The 17,835-nt window shown below is 29.5% G+C and overlaps 1 protein-coding gene across 1 annotated transcript in view; it reads right to left on the bottom strand.

Annotated features, from left to right (window-relative positions):
- Positions 1-204: 204 nt before the first annotated feature.
- LOC107449667 (uncharacterized) overlaps positions 205-17,835 on the bottom strand; it is a 95,620-nt gene continuing 77,989 nt past the window's right edge. The window contains exons 11-17 of the mRNA XM_087150015.1: positions 15,893-16,028; positions 13,265-13,396; positions 9,020-9,180; positions 7,302-7,449; positions 7,128-7,214; positions 4,890-4,937; positions 205-2,397 (exon numbers count right to left, since the gene is read on the bottom strand). Of these exons, the coding sequence (XP_087006141.1) occupies positions 4,902-4,937; positions 7,128-7,214; positions 7,302-7,449; positions 9,020-9,180; positions 13,265-13,396; positions 15,893-16,028 (700 nt within the window). The 3' untranslated portion in view covers positions 205-2,397; positions 4,890-4,901. The remainder of the gene's footprint in view (positions 2,398-4,889; positions 4,938-7,127; positions 7,215-7,301; positions 7,450-9,019; positions 9,181-13,264; positions 13,397-15,892; positions 16,029-17,835) is intronic.

Below are 17,835 nucleotides of genomic sequence, written 5' to 3'. Positions count from 1 at the left end.
ATTAATACTTGCAATGTAATTTCTTGGGCATTCAAGTTCAATCACAACATTGCAGTTTTTGCTAAATTTCATTAGGTAAATAACACGCACAGCAACAATTACAAATAACTTAGCTATGAATCACTTAAATATACAAAAAAAATTAACGATTTATACACTTATGTAAACTATCCACAGTTTAAAAAATATGGCACAAAATAATTTGAAATATAAAATTGCAGGCTTAAAAAGCAAACGCTGTATGCAGAGATCAAGGAAAGCAATAAAATAAATAGCTTTTAAGAGTCTTCTTTCTTTGTGGTCACAGACACACACACATTTTAGGAGAGCCCAAATAAAAGCTGCAGTAATTTGAATAAAACCAGTGTTATATTATCATTTACTAATAAAAGATACCAATTAATAACGAATGTTAATAATAAATGCTACCTACTGAAACTCATTAAATTATACATCATTTAATCCTCTCCAGATTACATATTCAGCGGCCCCCACCAGGGGGGAAGGTGGGCACAGGATGCGCCCGCTTAAAGCTTGGGGGGGAATTTAGAATTTGCCCAAGAATGCGCCCAAGAGCTTGGGGGGTGGGGGCCACTGCACATATTTGAATTAATGAATTCATAAATAGGCCATCGACAGTAGTTTCGGAGCAAATTGGTACACATGCATTTATAAAATCAAATCATGACACATATTTTGAAGACTAAATTCATTACATCAAAATCCAATAAATTACGGAAAACAAGTCTGTTAAAAAAAAAAAGAATATGTAGCATAAGTGCTGAAGAATAAAATCAAAGTTAAACCTGGAAAAGTGCTAAAACAGCGTAAGCCCAAAATGTGTCTTCCAATAGATTTAAAAATAAGACAATTAGATTTAAAAATAAGAAAGTTAAACTCAAATTGAAATTTAAAAATGAAGGGAAAGAAACATATTGGAGCACATATAACACTCAACGGTAATATATAGAAAAGCTCCGACTTAAATGCATTTATGTTCATTTAATTTTTATATTTCAATTTAAAGGTAGTTTTTGTATTTTTAAACCAATTTACTACAAATGTAATATTTGTATTTTTAAATCAATTTACTATGTTAATTCATAATTTAAATCTCTTATTATTCTCAATTGGGAAGATATGTTTTTTATAACTTATTTTTAAAATCTTTTTAAGAAACTAATAGTACTAATGTAGACCAGCAGTATAGCCAGTATTCATTTTAAGAGAGCCCCGGAACTTATAAGGTATAAAGTTGAAAAATTGATACATAATGAAACCTGTCAAGTTGACCGTTTGTCTAAGTTGAGCTCTGCTTCCAAGAACTGAATTTAGCTTATATAATAAAAGGGAGAAAAGCCTTTGTAAACTAAACACCAATTTTGTTTAGCAGAGATATTGAATGTTATACTAAACCCTTTATAAGTTAAGTTGGGTGAGGAAAGAAAAGTTCGTGTTTTTACTGATTGGTTAAATAGTATAAAAAGCTAATCTAACCCCCTTAATAAGTTGACCAAGTGAAGAAACTACTTATAATAGACTTTTGCATAAAAAGACACCAAAAGAGTAAAACAAAATGAATTTTTAAAGTTAGTAATGAATATAGAGTTAAGTTTTCTAATTATGTGCGTTTTTGTGTACACAAAAACGTGCATAGAATATTGTAAAAGGATGCATAGATATTGTAAAAGGTCATTTTTATTAAGTAGCTGGAACACAGCACTAAAAAATATGCTTATTTGTTAAGATAGATTAGGTATTTGCTAAAAATATTAATTACATTTATATACATATTGATTGGTAACTAATATAAAAATTAAATCACATACGAAATTACAAAAAAAAATGACTCAAACTCCCTCAATAAGTTAAATACTAAAGCAACGCACCATAAATGGTCAACTTACTCAAGTTTCACTATATTTTTATTGTACTCACTCATTTTGGAGTAGGTAAATGAGTAATTTCTAGTGTGGGGAAATATGTTAACTCCCTGGTTACGCACCAGAAGTAAACTAAAGTAATTCTGGCAGTTTTCATCCTCAATGAATCAAAATACTGCACCAATTATTTAGCCTTCTCCTGAACAGATCTGCACCTTTGAATATGGCACCAGTGGCAAGTGGTATCAGAGCACTATGCAATTGCACAAATTAATTTATCTAGAGTAGTTCATGGCAGTTTATACAAAACTTCTTCTCCAATCGAAGACAAGAAGACAAAAGGGATGCTCTAGCTCAGAGGGGTTGGTCAATGAGGCAGAAGATTAGGAAGCAAGGCTGAGGAGTCGCAGCTTTCTGGAAGACGAGATCAGAGAGAGTAGAGGTGATGGCTTGCACAGCTCTTTTTTTTTCTTGTATCGCTAATACCCTGAGCAGACGCTTTGGAAGCATTGTTCTGTGGACAAGGGGGAAAAAGTTACTCCTTTGAAAAAAAGTTCATGATCAAATACAATGAATTAAAAATATAAAAAAAATTAAGTATAAAAGGATGAATAATAGGTTTAAAAAAATTGCTCCCAATTTAGAATGAAATGTTTTACCGTGGTATTCCTTTCGAATATGTGGTTTTAAGTTGAAAAACTAGTTTTCTTGGACTTCATAACTTTTATTATATGGATCTTGTAGCTCATACTATATATACAGGTTAGTATTCCTATCAAAATGGTTGGTTAAGGCGTTGCTTACTCTGATATTGGAAAGCCGGGACCACATTGTCTGACTGGGGTTAAAATTATGTTCCATTCCTGCCGCTGTTTACATATAAAATCCTGAAAAACAGAACTAGCTGCTTGGCCATGGTTGGGTGGAATGTACAAGAGTCGTGCTTGTCTTGATAAACCAGACCTATACATCATTTTGTAATTGCCACTCTTGGTATTTAATAATGATTTTGTGTGTTCTTTGAATAATTCACATAGTGTTCAAGTTTTATAAATATGTGTGTATATATATATATATATATATATATATATATATATCTTATAAACTTTATAAACCCATTTTAATTTTGTGAGTTTAAATTGAATATCTAATTTTCTAGAATTAAGTTGCACAACTTTATAATACGTAATACTAAGAGATTTTTTCTATACTGTACTAAAACTCAAGCATTTTTTAACATTAATAAATTTTTTTACATGTATAAACGAAAAAATATAATGGATTTGAAAATAAAAATTTCTAAATAATCTCAGAACCTTAATGATCATATTTTGAAATTATATATATATATAGTATATATATACAGGTGATTATCAAAATAATGGAAACACTTGTGAATAAAAGGGACATTTAAGAATTCGCTTCACAAGCATTAAAATATAATCTTAGCTACCAGTTTTTTTTAACATAAAAAGTACATATATTAGACGGTATGCGAGAGCTTTAGCAGAGTTGTCTACGTTTTGATTTTTTGTCAGAAGCGTAAAATGTCAGACCTCACAGATTTTCAGAGCAGCCAAATTGTAGGAGCCCGACTAGTTGGAGCAACAGTGACCGAAACATCCCAGCTTTTAGGCGTTTCTAGAGGTACGGTGTCTAAAGTCCTGACAGCATACACACAGCGCGGAAAGACAAGCTCAGAAAAGCAAAATAGTGGACGGAAGGAGAAGCTGAGTGAAAGAGACCGACGGGTATTGAAGCGGATTGTAATGTCTAAAAAGAAAACAACTGCAGAGAAAGTGACCGCAGAGCTCAATCAGCATCTGGATTCTCCAGTGTCAACAATTACAGTTAGGAGATACCTTCATAAAGAGAACATTTACGGCCATATTAATAAAGGATTCCTTCAAAATGTAGGGTGTTTCCATTATTTTGATAACCACCTGTATATATATATTAAGTTCTTACTACTGGATAAAAAAACTAAAATAGGAAAAAAAAGTAAAGAGTCAATAAGATAAAGAGGCAATTTCTTCTTAGGCACTACAGCCGGTTACCGGCCAAAGCCGTCTCAGTCAATTTACTCTATCTAGATCTATCTGATGCTGTATTTCTTCACCTACTAACTCCCAAGTCCTTTAACCACTTTTCTACTTTATCTAACCATCTTTTTCGAGGATCTTTCTCTTTTCTTTTTCCCTCTCGTGTTTGAAAGGTTATTTTTTTTCAAAAAAGGATTTTCATCGAGATATTGAAATACATGTCCTAGCTACCCTATTTGAGAACCATTTTTACTATGTTAGGTTCTTTGTACTTAGATAATAATTCATGGTTGTAACGAATTCTCCAGGTTCCGTTCTCTCTTATTGCACCAAAACATTTTCTTAATATTTTTCTCTTGAAAGTCACCAGTTTCTTTTTGTCAGCATTGTTAATTGCTCAGCATTCGCTACCATATAAAACTATTGGTTTCACTAGTGTCTTGTACAACTGTAGTTTTGAACTGATGGTTTTTCAATCAATGATATCAACTGTTAGTCATGTTGATTCTATTTTTGATTTCAATTTTAATGTCATTATTATTGTTTACTATTGCACCTAAATAATTAAATTGAGTCATTTGTTCAAACTTGATTCTGTTTGTTATTACTATGAATTTAGTTTTTTCCTCGAAAAAGACAATTTAAATATGCTTAAATAAACTTAATTGATATAAAAGCAATTTTAATATGGAATTCAGAAAAAAAGAATTACCAGTGAAATATGTTTCCATTGATACACAGGGCATTTTATGTTATAAGTATTATATTTCCTTTCACTTTTTTATTAATTTATTTTTTATTACTATTTTATTCAATACAGTTATACTCATTTTTCTATCGCTAATTATAATGTATAACTTAATGGACAGTTACAAACATAAAAAGCAATCACGCAAATTATATATCACTTTGATGCATGTATGAATAAAATTCTCTTATAATAAGTCATGTTTTAAAATCTTACTTGCGCTTAAGATTAGGATACTGATCGCAATCCATCTTCTTCAGCATCCTAAAATTAAAACTGAAAATTAAAAAAAAAAATTTCTGATGTTTTTTTACTTTCAATTTTCATAGTACCTAATATTAATAAACAACATAACATAATAATGTGATTGAATAGTTTGAATAATAATGTTATTCTTAATGCATAATGGCTAAATTCTTCAAACTTAAATACACCTCAGATGCAAGGGCTTCTTAGAAAATAAATTATGTTAAGATGGGGCATGAATTTATTATAAAAACTTTTCCTACCCTCATTGCATTATTCAGTAAGTTGTTCCAGAATTTGAACAATGGTTGTATTTTTTTTTTCTTTCTGATAATTTTTAAAATGTGAACTGCTGTTAAATATCCTGCTAATTGTGCAACATGGGAGCCACAACGGTTCAGGGCATAGCACGTTCTTCCTCCAACAAGGTGGCCCAGGTTCAAATCTCAGCAATGGCTGGTCAATACCGATTCTGCTCCCAGGTCGCACCAACCACACTGGCATAAAATATCCTTAGTGTTAGACAGATCATGGATTAAATTTTCTTTGTCATTAGGCTAACCGTGAGTGGGGTTTTGTTGTTTTCCTCTTCATGCAATGCAAATACAGGTTAATTCCATTCAAATGTCCTCCATGAAGGCTAGTTTCTCCAAGTGTTTGTCAGTGATTGATTCCCCTTGTTTTTTTTGGTCGAATTAAAAATTAAAAGGCTACAACTTGGGTTGGCTATTTTGATTATAAAATAAAATTGTGCAGTATAGTAAGTAATTTTGCTTGCAAAAACTATATAAATTTTATCTGCTTATTTTTAAAACTTGTGAAAATAATTAATAAAACTAGTTTCAATTATTAAAATTAATAAAATGAATTAATAAAATGAAGTTTCGTGTTCAAATATGGTCTTGCAAATATCTACGAGGAACAGTGAGGTGACTGACAATAAAAATAATTAGTTGGCAGGGATAGAATTAATTGAAGATAGAATAGTTAAATTAGTGTATTTTGTAATAATTATACCAATTGCACAGAACTATCTAAAAAAAATAGCTCAAGAGAGAGACTTTAAAATGTATATGCAAGATGTTCTGTTATGGCTGATCTTAATGTAAATAGCTAGAACTCTTGTCAAAAATAAAATAAGAAAAGACATACATGATAGGGATCTCATATCAATATTTTAGTGAAGAAAAATATCAAGGCTGTTAAAATCTCAAAAGTTCAGGAAAACTAGATTAAAAACATCAATAGTACTTTCTTTAATGCCCAAGGTGAAAGACAGTTATAAGAAACATGCTCACATTTTGTCCTGCAGTGAAACTGATTTTAATGCTTTTGCCTTCCTATTCATATTTTTTAGTTTGCTTAAAGGTTAAAAGGTTTAAGGATTGTAATTTGCAGCCTATTATAATTTTTTATATATATAACCATCGTTGAACAAACAACCCAATCTTTGGGTTTACGGCTACTAATATTCAACTATGTAGCCTTGTAATTTTGAACCCAATCCAGAAAACAAGGGGAACTCCTAAATCAAGTATTGGAAGAAATTTGCCTTCGTGGAGGATTTTTCTGATGGAACTAACCCGCATTTGCGTTACATGGGGAGGAAGACCTCCCACGGTTAGTCTAACGACAAGGGGACTCTAACCCATGATCCACCGAGGATATTTCACATCAGCACTGCCGTTGGTGCAAGATGGATGCGGAATTTGTATTGACCAGCCGTACCTGGGTTTCAGACCCGGTTCACCTCATTAGAAGGCGAGCACTCTATTCCCTGAGCCATCGCGGCTCTGTAGCTTAATTTGTAACTTAAATGTGCGTATTTTTTAAAATTTAATTTTTAACTAATATTATAAAAGTATAATATAGTAAGAGCAATACATATAGGACACGCTGTTTAATATGTTCTCTTAGCATTTTGCTTCTTGTATTGAATTTTCTCTGCAATATTTATCAGAAACTAGTTATTTTATCATGATTATGTAAAGTTTTTGAATTTTATTGGAAATGTTTATAAATTAAACGATAGAAAAAAAAAATTTTTATTATTGCAGAGATCATAATTATGATTTTTTTTTTGGGGGGGGCGGGAGAAGTGATTAAAAATATTTTTTGAGTGTTTAAAAAATGCTTAAAAGATGCTTATTTTTTGTTGAAAACTCTGCCTGCACACCCTGATTGATATAAAATTAAAACTCTACTAACCTGTGAGGAGTCCTTAATGGCACTTAAATTTTGGTTATCTAAATTAGCTTCTTGTAACTCTATTAGGAGTCTCATTCTGTTTTCATTCTGAAATATATTTGAATACATACATTAATAATATTTCTTAAATATACAATTAAACCAGAGACACTTTAAATATAAATCTTGTGATACCTCAATTTTGATTTTTTCTACGAGTCTCTTTCTTTCTAACTTCAGTTTTTCCAATTGATCTGCCGTTTTGCCATCTTTAATGCCCGACATTTCAAGAAAAGCAATATGAGAATCTTTTTCACTTATAGTTGCAGCAAGTGCTTCTTGTCTATGAAAAGAATTATATTATTAGAATATAATATAATGAAACACATGAATTACTATCATCAGAGATTAAAATATGCCTAAATATTCTATTTTTATTTTATATTAATAATATATAGCATTTTAATTTTTTTGATGAAGAAGAAAAAAATATTACTAACCTCCAATGAAGTACTTGATAAATATAGTTGATAGATAAATGAAATAGTTAAATTTGAAGTTCTTAACCCCCCAAGCTTTGAACCACTATTTAAAATTATACTGAAATTTCCCTGCCATGCACTACTGTAACAGCTATACAACTTGTAATATTAATTAAATTTCCCTCTTTATTATATTGATTTTTTTTTCTATTTTAAGTAATTTTTTTTCTCTTAATTTTATTTAAAAAAATATTTAATATTATAAGTATATTTCAAAGAATTCATTTTAAAATTATTTAAATTTCAAGATAATTGAATATTTAAACAATTTTTATTATTTTGCTTCATTTTCTTAAAGAAGTTATTTAATATTATAAGTATAGCTTAGAAAAATATTTTAAAATACATAAATTTTAAAAGAATTTAAATTTAAAATAACTTTTCTAAAATGTAATTATTAAATATTTTATTTAAGAAATTTGAACGAAATAGTAAAAATTACTTATCAATTATTATTACAAATTCATTATTATTAACTTCTTATTATTAAAATTAGTTAAAATTACTATTTAAAAAGCAAAATCTATGAACTAAAATTAATTAATCTATAATTTTTTTTTAAAAAAACTAAAGAAGTTGTTTGTTTTATTGAAATAATTCAAAAACATTAAGAAATAATAGCAAACATTAAACTTTTAATACTGAAAAATGTTGTTTTAAAAATTTATCAAACTAATTGAGAAACCAAATGCTTCATTTAAAAATATAATTTTTATAGGTAGAAATGAAAGAAAATTATATAAAGCATATTTATTTAAAATCTTAAAAACAAACAATTTCTACATACAATTTTATTTAATGGGCCTGTTTCACGACAAGAATAATTTGGAGCCCGCTCCAAATTTCTTCAACTTTTAATCAGTGAATTTTTGGATCGATTCAATTCATAATTTTACTGTGACATCATTATCCTTTATTTTATAATTCTTCTCTCAATTTTAAATATTTCTATATTATCTTTCTTTAATATTATGATTTACGGTTTTTACAAACTTAGAGAACATTCCTACTGAATGTGATTGGACTACTTAAATGCACCAATCAAATTATCAATTTCTAAATACATGTTTCATTTGAATTTTTACTTTGATAAAAAAGTTACAAAAATATTGTCGTTACAGCATTGAAGAAATATTTTGTTTTAAATTGAAAAGTTTATTTTAAATACATTGGAATTCTACTCAAAATTGTTTATTTATAATAAAAAGAGAAATAAAAGAATTTCTTTCCACTTTTCTCTTAAAGTGAAAACCGATTAAACTGTTTGGTTTATTTTCGAATAAAATCGTCAGAGCAGTTTGGAGCGGGCTCCAAAAGCTCCATGTTAGGAAACTGACCTGATATACTTAACAAATATTGAAAGGATCTTACTTCAATTCAAGTAATTGTTCTAGGTGGAGCTTCCTCTCAGTTATGAGTATTTCCAAATTCTTTTGTGTTTCAATCATTTTGACTTTTAAAGGAGGACAGTTAGTGCAGCGAGCATTGATACCCTTTTGAAGACCAATAACCTCAGACTGCAACTTCCGAATCTTCAATTTAAAAATACAGAACAAAATCAGTGAAACATAGACATTAAAAATCAAAACTGAGTGGTTAAAATTAAGCTGACACAGTTCAGAAACTCTTAGATCCGGTTCTACGGAACAGATCTGAATAAAACTTTTAAAACATATGATATGCAGAGCCTGTGCTAAGCATTTGCCACCCCGCCAAATCAATAAAATCATAAATTTGGTGGGTAAAATTGTGTTTTAGACAATGATTTTTTCCACTGGAAAGAAAAATATATATTTAACTCGATCCTCAAAATTACATCAAAATAAATTTTTCTAAACCAATCGAATTGGGTCCAACTATTATAAGCCTGAGACAAACTATGGGGAAAAAATTCATCATGGAAAAAAATTCATCAATTTCTATGGGAAAAAAATTCATCATAAAAAATTTTTAAGATTTGCATTTGGCGGAGACTTTCAAAATTGGCGAATACTTTTGATATTTGGCTAATTTACAGGCTAATAATTTGAAATCATTAGCGCACGCCAAGGATCTGTAAACCATAGAGGAAAGGTTTAGATCTGAAATTTTGCAAACAGATGATACTGATCGACAGTAAGAAAAAGAACAGTTCAAAAATCAAATAATAACAGGATATTTTAAATATTTACATAGTTGAGTGCTCAATGTGCTACTTTATTGGCAAACCAAATGGTGAAAGTATACCACAGAAATATCGACTTTATATGCTTATTATTTTATCAGTATAGCTATTGGCGTAATTTCTATCTAAGTATTTGTTCTGATGAAAACTTGAAATGCACGATAAACTTAACATGTAATTACAGTTTTATTCGTTTTTTTCAGAAGAACCAGAACTATAAATCTCAGAGCCTGTTTAACAACCCTATATAAATAATAAAAACAAGCTACTGCAAAATTAAACAAGTTCAAAAAATTTCAAGAAACTAAATTTTTTTAAATAATAAAAAGACACTAATGGTGTCTGTCCTCAGGTTGCTATGCCATCTTATATGGTTTGCTCGGCAAACCATACTCGCTTCTTATAAATCTATTTGAAATGCATTCCTGGGTAAAATCTTAAGAATTTAAATCAATTATTAAAATATTTAAAAGAAATTCCTTTTAAAAAATTAAAATTTTTAGACAATAATAAGTTATTGAATGAAACCTTTTTAAATTGAAATAAATGATGGGCAATAGAAAAATTTCCATTATGGCAACATTGAATATACTCACCAGAAGAATTTCTTTTCTTTTGCCTCATAGCAGTAAAAAAATTACTTTTTTCGATCATGGAACCAATGTTATGTTCTTCAGCAACTTTGACATTCTTTTTACATTATACTTAAAAAGTATGACAACATGACTGATACTCATTTTAAACCTTTCATCATGTTTATTTTACTATATTCAACAGTTGTGTAAAAATTTAATATTTTGCCATATAAAATTAAATTTTAAAAACTTTATAAAAAATTTTATATCTTACACTCCAACAATTTTTAAAATATTATTATATAAAATAATAAATAATTAATAAAAATTATTTTTTGCATGTAATTAGCTTTGAATAAGTTAACTTTATAATTATGAGCAAAACATTTCCAATGAAGTTTAAAAAGTTATCAAGATAGGATGACATTTTATAAAGTAAAATAAGGGGTCCAAACTTTCAGGCACTCTACTGGCCAAACTACTGGGACCATATTTTTCGGATAGCAGCAACCCTCCATATTTTGAGAGTAAGAAATTCAACACCATCAGAAAAAAATTATGTTTTTCCAGAGTATGTTTTTTTGTCTGGCTTAATAATTAATTTATTGCATATTTAGGGTTAGGCTTTCGAACAATTCAGATTGAGTCCTAGCATGTGAAAATCCAATTATTAGATTAAAAGCGGGTATCCCATTGCTAAGGAATTTTATTTTGATTAATTATCATTTGATTTATTATCATTTATTTTTATTCTAAATATGCTTTCTTAAATGAAAAGATATATAAATACTTTTATATTTGAATAAATAAAAAATATACCAGAAAATTTTTTTTTCTTCTAAGGGCCCAAAAATTTGAATGGCCTAGGACCCCGCGTTCGCTTAATCCGGCACTGGTTTAGAGTAAACCAACCAGTGAAGGAACATTTCATATATATTGATTAAAAATAAAAATTTGAAGGTTTCTTTAGTTTGATTGGTAACAATAGCTTACTGCCAAACAATAGGAAGTCATCTAGCAATGTTTTGGATTACCTGGTCAAATAGACTTCTCTGGAAAAATTTTTGAATTTGTTATTATCTCTGCAACACATTATTTCTTTGAAAAAATTATAAGGTGAGTGTTTTTATTTATATGTTTGAAGTGGAATTAATTGCATGTAATAGTTTTATTTTTCTCACTGTGAAAAAGAGAATTCAAAATATAGTTATTGAAGTTACGTTTTATTTTATTTTTTAATCATCATAGCATAATAAAGTACTGAGATAAGGGGGTGTTTATTCACTGGATCATCAAACGATGAAAAACCAGTGAAGAAACAAGTGTTCCTTTATTGGGTTTTTTTTTCTAACTTAATGAAAATAAAAGATAAACTTTAATTTTCTTGTACCTTTAGTGATGTTTTGCATCAAAAGTATGTTAAAAAATACCAAAAACAACTTCTAACCAGTGAGGGAACAGGCATGTTCCTTTACATATAAATATAAATTCATCATTCATGGCATATAAATTCATAAAGAGCATTAAAAAATAACCAAAATTAAGTGTTCCTTTACTGGATGTTCATTCACTGGTAAGAGCTGTTCCTTCACTTGGTCTTCTTACTACTTGTTATTTGAACCTCCAAAACTTTAAAACAATGTTATGTAAGTTCTCAACATTTTTTTATATAATTTGCAATTAATAGCAAATATGTTGACACTGTCATTTAACTAAAATTACGAATTTTGAAATTAATATGATTTTTTAAAAGGCAAGCGAAGCTTAAGTGTTCCTTCACTGGTTAGTTTACCCTAGATAAAATATGGTCTGGATTTTCATTGAAATTTTCCTGACATAGGGGAGAGTCGGGTAGTCCCGCCCAGCGGGTACCCTCGCCCACAGTCAATTTCATGTGTATAGAATATTTTTTCAAGTCAAATGGGCCATCGGACATTAATTGTTATATTAAAAAAAGATTATTTTCAAAGTTTCAAGTATTTATGCAAGCTGTTAACATGGTAAACAATAGTTTTGAAAATATGTTGAATACAGTAGTCATGAAATTAAGAAAAATTGGTTGAATGTTTCGATTAAACTTCATTTTAATACTAAAAAAATAATTTTTACTATACATACAACATTAAAGTATGTAGTATTAAGTTTTATTTCCACAAGGAATGAAGTTTATATGTGAAAAATTGTTCGAGTAATTAAAAATTTACAAAAAAATTGGATTTCTGGTAGCCCCGCTCACATGAATGTCGAGTATCACCGCTCAATTTTATTTCGTCGATAAATGTACGGTTGCAAAGATTATTATTTTATTGCTTCAAATTTGAATGTTATATCTATTTTAGCAACAAATATTGTTGTTATTAAATGATTGTTATTAAATGATAGAATTCACTTAAAGTATATAAATATGTAATAAATAAAATAATTTTGTGATAAAAATGATAAATGAGGTTTATCTATTGTCAATACATTGGTCACTTTCATTTACACCTGAAAAAACAGTCAAAAAACATAATTTTTGCAACTGGGCGGGGCTACCCGACACATTTTGAAAAGAGCTGAAAAACATGTTTTTTTAAATTTCTATTTTTTTAAGTTAAACTATTCTTTTTTTGGTTTATTCTTTTTGCATTATTTAATTAGATGGTAAAATAATAGAAACATACAAAAATATTGATTATTACTCAATATTATACAGAAATATAAGCAATACTCTTTAAGTGGGCGGGGCTACCCGACTCTCCCCTACCTGGAAAAGTCATGGGATTTTTTTCAGAAATTCAGTGGGAAACCTGTTGAAGTTATTTACAATGTTTAATTTCTTTTTTTTTTGCACACTTGACAATGTAGTGAAAATAGTGATGGTTAAATGTTAGTTACCTTTTCATCAGCAGCTTCGATGACATTCTGCTGGTTTGCCACAGCTATCTCTCTCTGAACTGTAATGCGAACACTCTCTCTCACAGCCTCTTCTAATTCTTCAATCCTCTCTTGCTGCTGTAGCACTTGCTCCTGATGATTTATTTTAAAGAGAGGGATTTTTTTGAGGGGGGAATAAATGGTTTGATGCAAAAAGGGAATAAATAATGATGGGAATAAAATTAATATAAAACAGACATAAACATAAAAAGGAATTTTGCGAAACAAAATAAAATTCGATTGAAAATTAATTAGTTTTCTTAGTTATAACAAAGGAAGAGAATAAAATAATAATAAATACAATTAATTGAAATAATAAAAAATACAATAGTGAATCTCATCAGCAATACAAGGCTGATAGGAATGAAAAGAAATTTTATTTATGAAAATATTAACATTAAAAAAAGCTAGAGAAGAAACTGGCTGGTCCAGATGCCTGTATTATGAACACAAAGGGAGGGTAAGGGGAAAGGAGAAAAGCGAAGAAAGAAAAGAGTTAGTAAACAGGAAATTAGTTAGTCAGAAAGTTATCATTCAGAAAGAAATTAAATGTTAAAATTATAAGCAGTGAACACAAAAAAATTTAATCTGCTTTTTTTAATTATGAGTAAACTATGCATTTAAAAAATGAGAATTTGAATAATCAAGTGACATTGATAAAATTTAAATACTATCCTCTCACTTAATCTTTGCGAGACGTTTATGTTTGGGTCGTTTAAGTCCAATAATTTGTAATAAGGACGATAGCTTTTGGTGACACAAATACTTCAATTTAAAATTCTTGGTTATACATATATATATGTTACAAGTACAGATATTATTTCCATAATTCTGGAGCTCTACTGCTCCCTACTCTTTCACTATATCCAGTCTCTCAATCATTGCACTCCATCCTCTGTCATAATCCAGCTAATACTAACTTAAAAAAACTCTTTTTTCCCACCAGAAAAAGTTCTTCCCTTCACCACACTCCACCCCCACTCTAGCAACCTCTGACTCTCAGGTCAGGGGTAAATAGAATGCTTGGGAGAGGAATCAGTTGGTATTGAAACTTTTGTTCAATAGTATTGGTTGCTATCCATACTTTCAGTACACAGTATTAAGAAAATAGTAAATGGCATTTAAAATTCCATTAAATGTTTGCTACTAGTATTACAAAAAATTATTTTTAATTTTTTCTCTTTGCTGAGCCTAAACTCTTCTTGTAATTAAATACCTGAATTCTGGTTAATCTGAATCATAATAATAAAAAAAAATGCAACATCTTTAGGAGATGCTTTGTTTGAGCTATTGTTTTTGCCAACATAAGTTACTTGTATAATTACCAAAACTACAAAATTATTGATTGCTAAAAGAAACTGTTTATTGAAACACTAATTAATACTGATAATAATACATCTCTACTGATAAGTTAAAATTTTGTACAGAAATTTAGTAACAACATTATAAAATATTGCATAGAATCAATACTTTGATTTGAGTATCAATAGTCAATTCAATTCAGTATCATTTGATGGTAGTATGTTAATATTTAAGCTCTTTAATATTTTTTGCTATTAAATATTTAAACTTATTGTTTTATTTTATTGTAGAAAAAACTGTATCTTCAGTAAAAAATTTGCAAAAATCTGCCACACATTACAGAAAAATTTCCACTAATAAGTTTGCTTCTAAGAATATGGAATGCAAACTTATTAAGAATGATTTCAATAAGAACAGGGCCTAGTTATTTCAAAAGCTAACAAGGGCATGCACTAACAAGAAGCAGTTCTACACTTTAAATAACACTTCATAACATTAAAATTAAATAATTGAAAAATATTAAGGAAGATAAATATGAAAAAACAAACATTTCTATTTTGAAACTTTATCCTTTTAATGATTTTAACTCTTGTTTTTTATTCGATGTTGATTGATTTAAAATGTAACTTTGGAATTAATAAAAATTCTTTACATCATAAGTTAGTTGATTATTTGCTATAACTGTTGAAACATTTAAATTAAATTAAAATCATTAAAAAAAAAGAGTAAAGGAAAATATACTTAAATGTACACAAAAATAACTTTTTTCAAAATATGCATGGCAATGGACCATTAACTGTTTCATCTTGTAGTTTTGCAAGCTATAGTATTATTTGTTGTTGCTTGTAAGCACAAATTTTTTGCTTTGGGAAATAAATCCCCTAGTCTCAACATAATGGATACTAAAAGATGTGGGACACTCACTGCAGTAAAGGTGAAAGAACAGGTAGATAAGCTTTTGATAGATTTATGGGAAGTTGGTTCGTATAAATACTTATTTTTCAATTTGCCAACATGGTATTTTAATTGTTTATAACATTAATCGACTTGTGTCACTAAGAAATCTCTGTTGGTCACCCATGGCCTAATGAGTTAAATAAATGTGGAGTCTAGCATAAGTTTTTTTTAATCTAAATTTGTTAGTGAGACCCTGGATATCAAAAACAAAGATAGGGCTATCTGGCATTGGATTCTAAAGAAGGCCAGGGCCCATCCATCCCATGATTTATGAAAAAATGCAAGTTTAATCAGTACAAAATACTTTAAAATATAATAATTTTTAAATACCTGTGCTTTAGAGGCTTCTTTAGTAGCTTCAGCTTCTCTTCTCCTGGCTTCTTCTAACATCTGAGCATTTTTATTCCTTTCTGCTTGTTGGCCCCTTTTTGCTCCTTGAACTTTGCTTTCTTTGTCCTTCATTCCTCTGAATTGGGAAAAACCGAGTTAAATCAATTTAACTATGACTATTTAGTATTATGTAAAAATAGCACCACTTTGAAGTATAAGAAAACCCAATACCTTTGATCTTAAATGTGATATTAGCTTTCATATTGTCCAAAACTTAACAATCTTACTATCATAGAATACTTTTTAACCCAATCTTTATACTGGGTAGTTCCCTAATGACACTTCAGTAATCACCATATGTATTTCAAGGATTCTCCAAAAATGAAATAAAAAAAGTACACTTAATGGGAGTCATAAATTAATGTTTAAGCAAGGAAAAATTAAAAACACTATCAAAATCTGAAGAAAAATGAGGGATAAAATATATCCAGTCCTGTTTGATTGTTCCATGAAACTCGAGGGTTTTTCTAGAAAATCACCATTCAACTCCTTTCAGTTTTCCAAGGCAAGAGCAATCAAGCACGTTTTGATGACTTGAATACACCTTCCACAATAGTGATTTGTTTTATCTTTCTCGACGTTATAAAAATTTGCAACCACTAATGTATCTAATATCAGGGCAACAACTCCGATATTTTTGTGGGATTATTAGTCAAAATATAATGAGTAACGAGGCCATATTCTGCACAAGCTTTTATTTACCTGCTCTTGAGCACTAGGGTCATCGGTCAATACTACGGAACACACATCAAATGGTTTCAGAGAACTAGCTCGAGCCAACATCTCTTTTGACAACTTTTTTCGCCACCGATGAAGCAATTTTTTTCTTTTCCCCGGTGGGTGAAGGGATGAGGAATTCTTCCAACTCCAGCCTCCATATATCTGGAGCCCCAAGGAATCTCATTCCGTCTACGTCGCTCCGACAACTTTTTCGGCTTCGGGATGAAGAACCTCCAACGGTTCCTCCTTTCAGCCTTAGAAGGCTTAAGATTCAACTGTATACGCAATGTTTTTTCTGCCAAATGGTGTCTCCGCTAATCTTAAATCCTGCCAGCTTCTAATATCAATGCAATAATCTCGATATTTTGGTGGATTATTCGTCAAAATAACAGGAATAATGAGGCCATATTCTGCATAATCTTTTTGTATTTCATAATTCCCAACTAAACTCCGTCTGTTTTGACGGGATATGTGTCTCCCCCTCTCCAGCTGGGAGGGGGCTGAGACTTCTGCTTCCGTTTAGTAAATAAAAAAGATTATGCAGAATATGGCCTCATTATTCCTGTTATTTTGACGAATAATCCACCAAAATATCGGGGTTATTGCCCTGATATTAGATGCATATATTTTTTTTACTTTCTCTTTTGCAAGGATTAAAAAAAAAAACATTGTGGGTTGTGATAACAAAACACTCTGTATTTTGTTAAAATTCTAATGAAAATTAAATTTAAAAAAAAAAATTTATTCTAAACTGAATAACTAACCATCATTAAAAAAAGGGAAGAGATTGAAATTAAGTAAAACCAGTTTACATGAGGATGAAGAAGAAACCTCTTTAACAGTAAGTGAAATATAGACAGGGTCAGGGAGGATAAGGCTCTACAGTTTCGTGACCAACGTCAACAACACTGCGCATAGGCTGCCTTTACTTCCCAGACAAGTTGGTACCCATCGATCTGAAGCTGGGCGGGCTTGTAATTATTAGCACAATGTATACGGCTGGTCAGTTTACGAACAATCATCAAAATCAATAGATCACAAATTATATCTAAGAAATGTACACTTTGATTCTAACATATTTATTAATAATTTTTTATAATGAATATTCGATTTTGATTAAATTCCATGTGCAAAAAAACAATTTTGTATGATATTTTTGGACA

This window comes from Parasteatoda tepidariorum, chromosome 8 (assembly GCF_982258835.1).
Source record: "Parasteatoda tepidariorum strain Cologne lab strain chromosome 8, Ptep-v5.0, whole genome shotgun sequence".
Lineage (NCBI taxonomy): Eukaryota > Metazoa > Arthropoda > Arachnida > Araneae > Theridiidae > Parasteatoda > Parasteatoda tepidariorum.
Note: the sequence above shows the minus strand (reverse complement) of the source record. Positions and strands in the feature narration are given on the sequence as shown.